General features: G+C 31.8%; 1 protein-coding gene across 2 annotated transcripts in view; it reads left to right on the plus strand.

Annotated features, from left to right (window-relative positions):
* Positions 1-319: 319 nt before the first annotated feature.
* The window catches only part of LOC126888381 (uncharacterized), a 267,032-nt gene continuing 251,954 nt past the window's right edge, over positions 320-15,397 (plus strand). Inside the window, exon 1 of one of the 2 annotated variants that reach the window (XM_050656576.1) lies at positions 320-547. In XM_050656576.1, the coding sequence (XP_050512533.1) occupies positions 539-547 (9 nt within the window). In that variant the 5' untranslated portion in view covers positions 320-538. The remainder of the gene's footprint in view (positions 548-15,397) is intronic. The other variant, XM_050656577.1, reaches the window with a different exon arrangement.

Here is a 15,397-nt window from a genome sequence, read left to right on the forward strand (position 1 = left end):
TTTGTGTGACCTGGCCTTGTATGATCTTTTGTAACATTGCAAAATCAATTAAAAAAATAATTAATTAACCATAAATCTTTTACTAAACTTTTTATCAGAATTTGGAAATACCTTGATTAATTTTTATTAGTAGACAGTAAATAATCCTCGCACACATGCAAAATAAATACAATACACAATAATAATAGATACTATACTGTTTTCCTAGTGTCCGTTAGGAGCGAAACCGGGTAAACGGGATGCTTCCTTGTACCCACGTGCTCATCCTCCGGTACTTTACCATGTGTCATGGTGTAGGTACTCATAACGTGAGCTTGTACGTTGGGAACCTTCGCCGGTCAATGCGAGCAGTGCGTTCTTCCGCGAATTGGCCTCGTGCATCGAGGTTGAACAGTATTATAGCTATATAAAACTAAGTACGGGCCAATTGCTCCGCATCTTTCTTTTAGTACCAAAGCCGATTGACTGTGTGGTTCTAAGTGTTGGGTTCCAGTGCACCCCTTGACCTAGTGGATTAATTACTTCTTGGATAACAACAATGAGATTTGTAAGTGATAAGTGCTCGGTGGAGGGATGATCATTTTTTTTAAATAAGTGGAAGTGAAGTGAATTTTTATTTTCTGTGTCGCCCCTAAATTTTTAATTTAATGAATTTTAGTTTCGATATTTTTTTATGTTTTTTGATATTTTTGATACTAAATAATAGTGATACTAGATTTATTTTGTTCTAGTAGTTTGTTCCCTTTATTATCCATAATTGGAATTGTCATTTCCACCTTTTACCGAGTTTGTAAACATTTATCTTTTTAAAATTTTCAAATATTATTCATATTCAGTACTTTATAAAACCATTCCAAAGTTAATTTTTAATTTACCAAATTAATTTTTGTTCATAATAATAATGTACTACATTTGTCATTTGTATATTAGTTAACATAGTAAGTGCATAGTATAATATTTACATGTTTAATACATTATTATATTAGTCACAATATCGGATATCTATTTAACGCTTCTCTGATTTTAATTTAACTTTTTTTAGTTAACATTATACAGGGTGTAACAAAAATACAGGTCATAAATTAAATCACATATTCTGGGACCAAAAATAGTTAGAATGAACTTAACGTACCTTAGTACAAATATGCACATAAAAAAAGTTATAGCCCTTTGAAGTTACAAAATATCGAAAACTATTAGAGATTTTTTATTGAAAATGGACATGTGGCATTCTTATCGCAGGAGCATCTTAAAGAAAAATTATAGTGAAATTTGTGCTCCCCATAAAAATTTTATGGGGGTTTTGTTCCCTTAAACCCCCCCAAAATTTTTCTGTACGTTACAATTAAATTATTATTGTGGTACCATTAGTTTAATTCAATATTTTTAAAACTTTTTTGGCTCCTATTATTTTTTCGATAAGGCAGTTTTTATCGAGTTGCGGCTTCTTTTTTAATATGTTTACATAAAATTTTTATAGGGGTTTTATTCCTTTAAACCCCCCAAATGTTTGTGTACGCTCCAATTAAACTATTACTGCAATACCATTAGTTAAACACAATGTTTTTAAAACTTTTTTGCCTCTTTGTATTTTTTCGAGAAGGCACCTTTTATCGAGATATGGCTTCTTTTTTAATACGGTTCAAAATATACCTAAAAATGTAAATCATACATAAATTTTTATATTATTACCAAGTCTCCATAATCGTACTTAACCATATACAAATATGTGATGGATTTGACAAATATTCAAAATATCTCGATAAAAACTGACTTTTCGAAAAAGTACTAAGAGCCAAAAAAGTTTTAAAAATATTGTGTTTAAGTAATGGTACTACAATAATAATTTAATTGGAACGTACACAAAAGTTTGGGGAGGTTTAAAGGAACTAAACCCCCATAAAATTTTTATAGGATGTCCAAATTTCACTATAATTTTTTCTTAAGATGCTACTGTCATAAGAATGCCGTATGTCCATTTTCAATAAAAAAATCTTTAATAGTTTTCGATATATTGGAAAAAATCGATTTTCATTTTGTAACTTCAAAGGGTTGTAACTTTTTTTATATGCACATTTGTACTAAGGTAAGTTAGGTTCAATCAAACTATTTTTGGTTCCAGAATATATGATTAAATTTATGACCTGTATTTTCGTTACACCCTGTATATTAGTACGTTTTTTAAAGGTAAAATATTCCAAAACCTCTAAATTTTAAAGAACCGCTTGGATTGACATGCAATTTGGCATACACATAGCTAACAAGTCAAAGAAAAAAGTGATATTTTGCCGATGTGTGCTTTTGCCCTAGGGGTGAGTTTCACCCCCTTTTGGGGGTGATAAATATATGTTCGAAATAAGTCCGCAAATGGATAAAATGACTAATTCTAAGCAACTTTTGTTCCATAAAGTTTTTTCACCAAGTTCATACTTTTCGAGTTATTTGCGAGTGAATATGTTAATTTTTCTACAAAATAACCACGTTTTCAGACGGTTTTTCGCAAATAACTCAAAAAGTAAGTATTTGGTCGAAAAAAAATATAGCACGTAAAAAAGTGAAAAACATGGTGTCTATATTAGGTCACTATACCTAGTAGAAGCAGAGTTATAGTTAATGAAAATAGGTTCATATTCGTCAAATTCCAATTCGAATATTTTAACGTGCCATAACCAAAAAACAAAGCATTTTTTTGGGAAAAACTCATTTTAAATTTTTTAAATTGTTTAAAAAATGCTTGTTTTTGTTTAAAAAAAATTAGCATCAAAAGTAAACAAGTTAAGCTCAAAATAAAGTTGTTCCCTTTTTTTTGGTAAGAAATCGGAAAAATCACCCCCTAATTAGCATTTCAAATGAAATTAATTGTTACCACTTTACAAGTTTTTTACTATGTATTGATCATATGATCTGTAAGTTTCATCAGTTCAAAGTCCTTATTTTTGAAAGAGCTGTAGTTAAAAGGGCTTGAAGGAGTCACCTATCACGAGTGTATGCAAATTTAGGAACATCGAATCTTAACCAATTTTTGTCTTACAGAAAAACAAAAAAATACAAAATATTCAGAAAAGTAAAGCCGACTTTTTTATTGTTTAAGATTTATGGTATCTCTAACAATTTTTAAGTTATTTAAAAAAAAGCATTTTTTTCAAAATTAAAATTTTTAAAAATTTTACTTTAAAACCAAATTTTTTCAAAAATAAGCACTTTGAATCGATGAAACTTACAAATCGTATAAACACAACATAAGTAAAGTAACTTGTGAAGCGGTAACGATTAATTTCATTTAAGTTGCTAATTGGGGGGTGATCTTCCTGATTTTTTTTTTGCCAAAACAAAAGGGACCAACTTTATTTTGAGCGTAACTTGATTACATTTGATGCTAGAAATTTCTTTTATAAAAACAGAAATAAAGCTTTTTTTAAACATTTTAAAAAAGTTGTAATGTGTTTTCCCCAAGAATGCTTTCATTATTCGGATATTTTACATTGAATTATTCTATTTGGAATTTTTTTTGCCAAAACAAAAGGGACCAACTTTATTTTGAGCGTAACTTGATTACATTTGATGCTAGAATTTTTTTTTATAAAAATAGAAATAAAGCTTTTTTTAAACACGTTAAAAAAAGTTGTAATGTGTTTTCCATTATTTGGATATTTTACATTGAATTATTCTATTTGGAATTTTTCGAATATGAACCTTTTTTCATTAGTTATAACTCTCCTTTTGCTAGGTATAGAGACCTAATATATACACCGTTTTTTAAACTTTTTTATGGGCTATAGTTTTGCTAAGAATATTTTTTTCGACAAAATGCTTACGTTTTGAGTTATTTGCGAAAAACCATCTAAAAACGTGGTTATTTTGTTGACAAATTAACATATATCTTGCAAATAACTCAAAAGTATTGATTTGGTGAAAAACTCTATAGAACAAAAGTTGTCTAAAATTAGTCAGTTTATCCATTTCGGGACTTATCTTGGACATATATTTTTTCGCTCCCGAGATGGGGTGAAATTCACCCCCAGGGCAAAAGCACACATCGGCACCATATCTTTTTTTTCTTTGACATGTTAGCTATGCGTATGCCAAATTTCATGTTAATCCAAGCGGTTCTTTAAAATTTACAGCAAAAACCGTGAAAGAATGTAGTATTAACAATAGTAATAATTTTATCACAAGCTGTCATCACTTACGACCTTATTCTTGTTAATTTGTTATTTATCTTCGCAAATTTTAATGTTTTATCTTCGATTGTCTTAATGTCTATTATATTTCTTAAATATTTTGTATTTTTAATCACTAAAGGACCAGTTTTTAATACATAATTTCCAAGCTGCATAAATATTTTTCCGCTACTACTGAAAAAGTTTCTCCACGCAGTGCTTTTGTATTTCTAATGTTGTTTTTACTTCATATTGGTCTTTAATACTCCCTTCTTACATATTACTTAGTGGACTGACTAATTACTTCTTGGATAACTACAATGAGATTTGTAAGTGATAATTGCTCTGTGGAGGGATGAAAATTTATTTTTTTATATTAGTGAATTTTTTTGTTTTGAATATTTTATTTTCTGTTTCGTCCTTAGACTTTTAATTGAATTTTAGTTTTGACATTTTTTGACGTTTTGGGGTTTTAATATTTTTGATTCTAGATAACAGTGCTACTAGATTTTTAGTAGTTTGTTCACTTTATTAGCCATATTTTTGTGTTCTGATTCTATTTATTTTTCATGCGCGGTATTGTCCTAAATTTTGCGATATTGATAATTTTCCTATGCACCCTTTTCGTCCTTAAATTTTTAACTTAATAAATTTTAGTTTTGACATTTTTTGACGCTTTGTAGTGTAGGAAACAGAGGTTGAACCTCGCAAAATGGACACAAGTCTGGTTTTATTTTTTTTTCTGGTATATCGAGGGGTGCATATTATGAGACTAATATTTTCTTAAAAAATTTCGCCCCGGAACCTCCCTTTTCATCCCTTTAAAGGGGGTAATTTGGGGTTTTTACGAAACGTAGCCCTTCCTGTGCGTTTTACAAAAAATTTATTAAATAAAAAAATGAAGAGGATTATATTTTCTACTATTTATTTCTCGACACCATATGTCTATCACACACCATTTAGCGGGGGTGGCGCCCCAAAGTTGACAAATTTTTAAAAAAGATATTAAAAAAAATATATTTTTCCATAACTGTACTGAAAATTATGAATAAACCCTGCGACAATTAATCACAAATAAGTGGCTGATTTTTTGGTATAGGTTTCATTTAAAGGCAATTGCAAATTTTTTAATTACAGGGTCTTACATTTAAAAAAACCCCTTTTTATACCATCTGAACCGCGTATACTAGAGTAAAAAAACTTTCAGCGATTATTCATATACTGGTATTATTTACAAATTTCTATAATGCACCCCATTTTTTTCCGGAACCACCCCAAAAAAACGGATAATTAATAAAGAAAGTGATTTTCTTGAAATCCTTCACACACCATGCCCTTTATTAAAATACTTTATATATTATTTTGTGCACGTTCTTATTATCCATAGATGGGCACCAAAAGCGATTTCTTGATGCAACCCCTGTAGCAAAAAAAAATAAATAAAGGAGGGGTTGAAAAAAATTTTTTTTTTGCTTTTTGTCCCATATGGACATATGCTCCATCAATAGGGTTTTTCATAAATATATATGATTATTGCAACATCCCTGCGGAAAGTACCCCTATCCTTGAAAATAAACTGCAGAAACTACCCATATCCCTTGGAGAGCATTTTTTTACGATTTTCTCATTACCTATGTATATTTTTAAAACAAAACTTATTATTATATTAATTTATTATAATAATTATTATTATATTTAAAACAAAACTTTTAAAACAAACCATTATTAGCATATTCCTTTTTGTATATTCGTTTAGGGGAGTTAGGACTACTTAGGGTAGTTAGGACTAATACATTAATTTTCAAATGGCCAAATCACTAATGTGAATGCCAATACAAAAAAATATTAGCACTGCGTATGTTATACCCTTAGATTATTTCGTTAATCTAAGGTTATACCTATGTAGTAAAGTGATACGGTGATAAGTAGTAAGCTATCGATAAATTCATATTTCTCTTTACTCAGCTCTTCTCCCACACATGTTAATAATTCTCCATTTATTTGACAGGATGATGACAGGCAAGCATGAAATCGGAAGTTTATATTTGATCTGGTCTTGCTAAGGCACGTCGAATAATATATCGCTTTTACTATTTTGGTGACTTTAAAACAGTATTTCCGGTTGCAACTCTGGAGCCGGAAGTCCGAGGTAAAATGTTTCACCTTCAGTGCCATTCTTAGGTTAGTTATAAGCTTTCATTCGACATCTCATTTATTATTTTATCTGTTTTAATAACGGAGGGGTTGTTATTATGGACGGTCAGACAGACATGGATAATTCAAGATTTTCACATTTTAATCTTGTAAAATAGATAAAAACAATAAATATGCATTTATTTATTTTTGCGCATTCCGGCTGTAATACTACATGTAGTTCTTGTTTATAAGTAATATACAGGGTGTAACAAAAATACAGGTCATAAATTAAAACAAATATTCTGGGACCAAAAATAGTTCGAATGAACCTAACTCACCTTAGTACAAATATGCACATAAAAAAGTTACAGCCCTTTGAAGTTACAAAATGAAAATCGATTTTTTCGAATATATCAGAAACTATTGGAGATTTTTTATTGAAAATGGACATGTGGCACTCTTATGGCAGCAACATCTTAAAGAAAAATTATAGTGAAATTTGTGCACCCCATAAAAATTTTGTGGGGGTTTTGTTCCCTTAAACCCCCCAAACTTTTGTGTACGTATCAATTAAATTATTATTGTGGTACCATTAGTTAAATTCAATATTCCTAAAACTTTTTTGCCTCATTTTTTTTTTATTTTTTAATATGTTTACATAAAAATTTCATGGGGGTTTTGTTCTTTTAAACCCCCCAATTGTTGTGTACGTTCCAATTAAAATATTACTGCGGTACCATTAGTTAAACACAGTGTTTTTAAAACTTTTTTGCCCCTTTGTATTTTTTCGAGAAGGCACCTTTTATCGAGATGTGGTTTCTTTTTTAATATGGTTAAAAATATACCTAAAAATATAAATCATAAATAAATTTTCATTATTACCAAGTCTCCATAATCGTACTTAACCATATACATACAAATATGTGGTCGATTTGACAAATACTCAAAATATCTCGATAAAAACTGACTTTTCGGAAAAGTACTAAGAGGCAAAAAAGTCTTAAAAACACTGTGTTTAACTAATGGTACTACAATAATAATTTAATTGGAACGTACACACAAGTTTGGGGGGTTTAAAAGAAACAAAACCCCATAAAATTTTTATGGGGTGTCCAAATTTCACTATAATTTTTTCTTAAGATGCTACTGCCATAAGAATGCCACATGTCTATTTTCAATAAAAAATTTTTAATAGTTTTCGATATATTTAAAAAAAAATCGATTTTTATTTTGTAATTTCAAAGGGATGCAACTTTTTTGTGTGCACATTTGTACTAAGGTAAGTTAGGTTCAATCGAACTATTTTTGGTCCCAGAATATGTGATTAAATTTATGACCTGTATTTTTGTTACACCCTGTATTTTTATAAATAATTTTTTTCACTCAGGCAGTAAACGTGATCGATAGATTATGTTCGCTCCTGTAATCCTGTCTGTTCTTCCACTTCTACTTTTTCATAAAGTCTACTAATGATATTAGCACCTATTAGTAACTTACATTCCATGATAATTATCGCACTCATATTTATTACTTTCTTTTTATGGGAGAATTGTTTATTGATTACATAAAAACAACTTTAATTTAAATCTCTTGCATATAAATAATGACAGCGTGCGATTTGTGCTGAACAATATCGAACAATATATTATATTGAATAAGAATTTGATTTCCATCAAAACAAAGGCAAAATAATATATTATTATGACATTTTTGAACCTAACCTAACACAAGCAATCAAGAAGATATACAGCGGAAATGAAGTAAATATAAAAATAGGAAACAAGGTAGTTGCTATCTTTAAAACAACAAAAGGCTTACTGCAGGGATGTCTAACGTCACCAACTCTACACTAACACCAACACTAAAATATTTTTAGAACACGCACTAACAACTTGGAACACAAAATGTAGGGGTATGGGAGTACCGATGAGGGACGATTATCTCTACACATTGTGTTTCGCAGACGATCAGGTGGTGATGGCTCAAGATTAAGAAGATATCAGTTACATGGTAAGAAAACTAAAAGAGCAATACAAAAATCCACAAGGAAAAAGTTTTCCTGTAGTTGGCTGTATACCATATAATATAAAAACGAATAAAATCCTTTATAAAAGGTAAATATTTAAAAATCCCTAAAAAAGGCTACATCACAGAAGTAGTTTTCGATTGGATGACCAATCATCATCAGTGCTTACGTGATCTAACATGCTAACCACCAAAATACAATATTATAAAAATATATGGGTAAAAGGAAACATAAATGAAATATGCGAACTTTAACATGATTATTCAAAATATTCCATGCAATATGCTCTAGGTACTATCTGAGCTCTAATTCGACTTGTTCACATGTTGACAGTATGGTAGTAAGTCTGGTATTGTAGACAGGGTTTTTTACACATATATTTTTATAATATTGTATTTTGATGGTTAGCATGTTAGATCACGTAAGCACTGATGATGATTGGTCATCCAATCGAAAACTAGTTATGTGATGTAGCCCTTTTTTTGGGATTTTTAAATAAATAACTTTTATAAAGGATTTTATTTATTTTTGAATACAAAAGTGGGCCTGGAAGTAAATATGAAGAAAACGGAATACTGAGCAATATCGGAAGAAGACGTCAAACATTTAGAAATAGAAGAACAAGTAGAAATAAAAGGAATGATTAATTTTAAATATTTGGCGTTTATAATGTTGATAAATACAACAACAGAAGCAGAAATAAAAAATAGATTGGGACAAACAAGATCTTGCATCAGACAACTCCATATTGTAATCTGGAATAAGGAAAAAAGTATCTGGAATAATCAAGAGAAAAAAAAAAAATGATATACCAAACATACATATATATGTACGACGCATCATGATATATGCCGCGGAAATTTGGATCATAAACAAAAAACTCAAAAGTGCATTCTGGCAACCGAAGTGGAATACTGGAGAAGATTCTGTGGTCTCACCAGAAGAGACAGAATAACAAATGAGGAGATAAGGAGAAGAATGCAAGTGGAAAAAGATGCCCTGCAATATATAGACGAGAGAAGACTGAAATGGTACGGCCACGTAATTCAAAATATCTACAACACAGACCACCAATTGGAAGATAAGAATGTATTGGTTAACATTATTTGGACTCCATTGCAAGTAGATATTACAGAAAATGAAAATGCAGATTAAGCGGCTAGAGAAGCATCCCGTTCTGATATTTCAATAGAACGTATTCAACTTGGGGTAGATTTACAACTTAAAGTAGGTAAATCAAATGCGCTTGAGAACCTGGCAAAACCTCTGGAAAAGAACAAGCAAAACTTCTTAGTATTCAATGTAGAACCTCTTCCTTAAAAATACCAGCACTTTGTAGAAGAGACAAAGTTGTCACAAGAAGACTAAGAATTGGACATTCTCGTCTTACGCATGGTTACCTGATGAGTAAAAGCAATTCTCCTTTGTGCCATATATGCAAAACAAACTGGATGAAGACGTAACACAGGCACTCTTAGTGACAATAGAAACTTTAATAATGTGATAATGTTTATCAAAGTCTATCAGTCGTACTGCACCATATAGATATCGTTATTATCATTTTGCTCTTGTAATTCTTTTTAAATGTACAGTGGAACCCCGATAAGTCGGCCCCGATAACCCGGAAGTCCGGCTAACCCGGACCGATTTTGTATTTCGTATTTCAATTATAACTGAGTTTATCTGTAAGTATACCGTATTTTATTAATTTTTACCATATTCTCCGGCTTACCCGGATTTTCGATAACCCGGATCGGCCGTGGTACCGATTAATCCGAGTTATCGAGGTTCCACTGTACTGTAATCCTTACTTTTGTAACCGTGTCAATGGCCGATGATATCGTGCTGATACACGGTAATTTAAATAAAAAAAGATCACACGAAAGAAGAGTCACAAGAAAATTGAAAAATAAGAACAATTTTATCTACTACTTTTATTTTGATGCTTTGATAACTTTTGCCATTTTACAATGCAATGAAAAATAAAATGAAAAAATGCTGCACAATGATAATATTGATGAAAAAGATTTAAGAGTTATCCAGAATCTCTATTGGAATCAAAAAGAAAGAGTGAGTCTGAACACATCGACGAACACAGACGAATTTGAAAAGAGGGGTGCGACAAGGGTGTATTTTGTCTCCTGTACTGTTCAACCTCTATGTAAAGAATGACTATGGTATAAAGGTTAACGGGTACCCGATAAATAACATTCGGTACGCCGACGACACCGCGATAATCACACAACATTTATCTTGAAGAAACATTTGGCTTGAAAATATATGCTGGAAAAACGAAATGCATGGTAATAAGAAAGGGAACACTTTTAAGAGTACCACTGCAAGTATGTAGATAATGCTCCAACAGAGCGTGAAAGTGAAAACATTCAAATACTTGGTAATGATGGTAAATGACCAATGGGATTCTCAACAAGAAAAAAATGCCATACCAAACAAGCACGACAAGCTTTTATTAAATTTAAACCGCTACTTTGAAACCGCAATATTTCTTTCAATCTCCGTTACAGAATGGACATTGAAAATATTTTCCATTAATAAGTTGGAGTCTTTCGAAATGTGCACCTTGCGAAGAATGTTCCGCATACCATGGACAGATAGGGTGAAAAACGAGGAAGTCTTAAGAATAGCAAATACTTAAAGAAAATTGCTCAACTTGATCAAGACACGAAAAATTGGATACTGTTCCGTCTCCTTACAGTTTAATTAATTTTAGTTTTTTCGATTTTATTTTACGATGGTAATTCATATCAGACCATTCTTAGAGTTTGGGTAAATTATTTTCCAGAAATCTCTTATAAGATTAAAATACATTTATTTTTACCTATATTTCTGGGTAACGTTTGTCATTTGTATCATAATCCTCTTTAGAAAGTAGGTATTTGGAAAGTTAGGCGAGTCAAGCGGTTATTGCCCCCTTCTGAGAAGGACAGTGATAAACGGTTTTCAACGGTTTTGTAATTACGTTTTTTCCAAAGTGAAATTTTGTAGGACAGATATAGACATTTTTGTTTTCCCCACCACCAGAGATTTCTGGTATTCAGTAGCGAGCGAAAATTAGATCTGTAAACACGTATAGCAATCAATAAAGAGTTCTATCGAAAAGTGTCGTCGTATATTATTTTAATTTGCTAAAGTAATATTTTATAGCAACAAAATTATATGAAAACCTGGCTAAACTCTTTCAAAGATGCATCAACGGAGCGGAAATCCCAGAAGAATGGAAGACATCATGGATATCCACCATACATAAAAAAGGCAGACGGGATCAATGTGACACTACAGAGGCATCGCTGTAACGAACTCGATCAGCAGAATATACGGAAAACTGATTAAAAATAAAATCGAAAACGAATATAAAGATATAGAAGCTGAAGAACAGGCAGGATTCAGGGCAGGGAGATCAACGGTTGACCATCTGTTTTGTATTACACAGATTATTGAGAAGAAACTGGCCGTCAACCAGGAGGTGCATCTGTTATATGTGGACTTAAGAAAAGCGTACGATAGCATCCCACAAAACAAACTATGGGAAGCATTAGAGAAAACCAATATAAGCGCAAATTTAATAACAGCGACGAAACAATTGTATACCAAAACTGCATCAAGGGTGAAAGTTGGAAGCAGGCTATCGAGAGGATTCCAAATTAGCAAAGGCCTAAAACAAGGGTGCTGCCTTTCACCGACATTATTTAAGATCTACCTCGAACAAACTCTAAAACTTTGGAAACGCAAATGCAAAAACATGGGATTACCGATCAGCAACAATACAATATACACTTTGTCATTTGCAGACGACCAACTTGTACTAGCGCAAGACTACGATGATATAGAATATATGACAAGGAAATTAATAGAGGAGTACAAAAAAGGTGGTTTGGAAATAAACATAAAGAAGACCGAATATATGTGTATCGGTGGGACACAGCAGGACCTTACACTGGGGAATGGCGAAATTATTAAACATGCGACGCATATAAATACCTTGGTATGACCATCACACAAGAAGGAAGCGTAGACCGGACGATAGAAGAAAGAAACAACCAGGGAAGAAAAGCAATTACCCTTCTCAATAGCATCCTGTGGGACCAGTCAATATCAAACAACAACAAACATAGAATATACAATACAATTGTTAAGAGTATAATCACTTACAGCAGTGAAGTATGGCAAATAAAAGAAAGATACAAGAGAAAACTTGAAGCAACAGAAATGGATTTCTGGAGGCGCTCAGCAGGAAAATCAAGATTAGAAAGGGTAACCAACAACAGAATTAGGGAAATAATGAATGTGAAACACACAATAGTAGATGACATTAGTACCAAACAGCTTAGATGGTATGGACACGTACAAAGAATGTCCGAAGAACGACTCCCGAAACAAATCCTAACGTGGACCCCTCATGGTAGACGAAAAAGAGGAAGACCCCGCCTGAGTTGGAGAGAAGGCATAAATCGAGAAATGAGAGAAAGAGAATTGGATGAAGACCTTTGGATGGACCGAAGTGAATGGCGACTAGGCATCGGAAGACGTAGGAGAACGTTTTAAAACCGATATATATATATATATATATATATATATATATATATATATATATATATATATATATTTATTATAATATATATATATATATATTATATATATATATATATATATATATATATTTTATAGCAACGTATACTCACGGTAAACTAATCGTGGGTCAAACAGGATACCTTGACCATATCCAGAGAGCCGGGAGGGGGAGGGATACGCAATCCTTCAGCTATTCATCCAAGAAAATATTGAGGGCAAGAGAGGAGTAGGTCACAAACAAATGGCGTGGCTGCGAAATATAAAGACGTGGACAGGCATAAATAACACTGGCGAACTTTTGCATGCCGCAAAAGACAGACGTCTGACCTTAAGATAATTTGCCAACGCACTATAATAAGAAGAAGAAGCTATTTTACAACGGCATCATACTTTATAGCAGCCACTTTTTCTAATGATTTATTTGATAGTACCAATATAAAATTAATTAATCGTAAATTTTAATTCTCTAAACCAATTTTGTTTTAAATCATAGCATTTGATGTTTGTTCTACTTTACTTGTAATGGGTGTTAGAAAGTACAAATAAATAATTGCAACGAAAGAAAGCATTGTATCTGAAACTGGCGAGGATACTTTATATAAAACTACTGGTTGCAACCATTGTAATTATTTCAATTAAATTTATCTTATCTGTAGGATTATGCATATAAGCAGAATAATAGTTATTTGTTCTAATTAATGTTATGATAACTATTGGCTTCTTAAAAAAATCCGGATAGTGAGAACATGTACAAAAAAACTAAAACATTGCTTTTTAGGAATCATTTTCAAATTTTTTTTCTTCTTTTTGTATAGACATGACTCTGTCTGTTTTTTAATGTGCCTCCAGTAAGTTGTCGTTCCATCGTTTTCGTGGTCTTCCCACTGATCATCTCCCTACTAGGGAACCGTCTCTCGCCGTCCTTACTACTATATTTGTTGTTATTCGGCTTATGTGGTCGTTCCATTCTACTCTTCTGTTTCTTACCCAGTCATTAATGTTGTCCACCTTGTATCTCTGTCGTATATCTGCACTTCTAGCTCTGTCCCATACACTCAACGAAAAAGGTACGTAATATTAATAAAAGTGTTAATTCAGACAACAAAAGCAATACTTAAAATTTGTCCAATTCATGGTTTTATTGGAACAAAGCGATGCTCATCAATTCATTATTTTCATTAGCTGATCCAATGTATTACGTTTATTGAATTGATGTTGAATTGATTATTTATACCATAATATCACTTTATTGATATTACGAAAAGTGTTCATTGAATCAACGAACACTGTTCATTGAACCAACAACGTCGTTAATTGACCGACAATTCAAATTAGTCGATACTATAAAAAGACTATTCGTTGTGTCAATAACTGTGTTATTTTTCCTAGCGTATACTGTTTCATGCATCCAATCAATTTAGTTTATTTCTACAATTATTTCCGTTCATTCCTACAATTAACTCCGTTCATTCCCACAATAAATACCGTTATTCTTACAAGCAATTCTAGTCATTCCTACTAAATGCCTCTTTTTTGTCCTAAACCTAATGGACTTAACACTGGGATTCCGCATGTGATTTCCCTCATAATTTAACTTTACCATATTGATAAAGCATTACTTAAAATCGATTGCCTAGTATAAAAAGAAAAAATCGCAAAAGAAATCTTATAAAAAAACTCATAGTGTAAAGTTAACGTTAGTCAAAACTACGTAGAGGAATGCCGGAATGAATTTAAAAAAAAATACCATACTGCAATATTTTATTACAGTAAATGACGATATTCAAAACTCTATTTTAGAGGACGTAAGAGAATCTTTAAAAACACCTACAATGTTGGCAAAGAATGACTCGATGAACCAAGAAATTCTAGACCTGATGGAAGTTCGACGGAAATACAAAAATAGAAATAATATCAAATACCGTGAAATCAACAAACTCATAAGAAGAAAAATTAAACAAGCCAAAGAATCCTGGCTCGAGAATTCCTGTAAAGAAATAGAAGACCTCAAAAAAAAAACATGACAGTTTCAACCTCCACAAGAGACTTAAATACACCTCCGGATATAGAAAACAGAAAAATGCTCAGTACTTAAAAACGCAGACGGAAAAATTTGTGATCACGAACAACAGTGCAAAGAATGAGAAAGATTCATCACTGACCTTTTTGACGAGGTTTCTCGAGAAAATGCTCCACATACTACCTGTGGCAACCAGAGGTGCCAGTATATTGAACTCTGATGTCAGAAAAGCAATACAGAAAGCCAAAAACAACAAAGCACCTGGACCAGATCAAATCTCTGCTGAGCTACTTAAACTTTTGGATGAGGAAAACATTACCTACTTAACCAATTTCTTTAACAAAATTTACAACGAAGGAAAAATACCAGATGATCGGTTGGAGTCATTGTTTATAACATTACCAAATAAGAGCAGGCCTACCAAATGTAGCGATTTTAGACTAATCCTTCTGTGTATTTCTTCTG

Source organism: Diabrotica virgifera, chromosome 7 (genome assembly GCF_917563875.1).
Source record: "Diabrotica virgifera virgifera chromosome 7, PGI_DIABVI_V3a".
NCBI classification, from domain to species: domain Eukaryota; kingdom Metazoa; phylum Arthropoda; class Insecta; order Coleoptera; family Chrysomelidae; genus Diabrotica; species Diabrotica virgifera.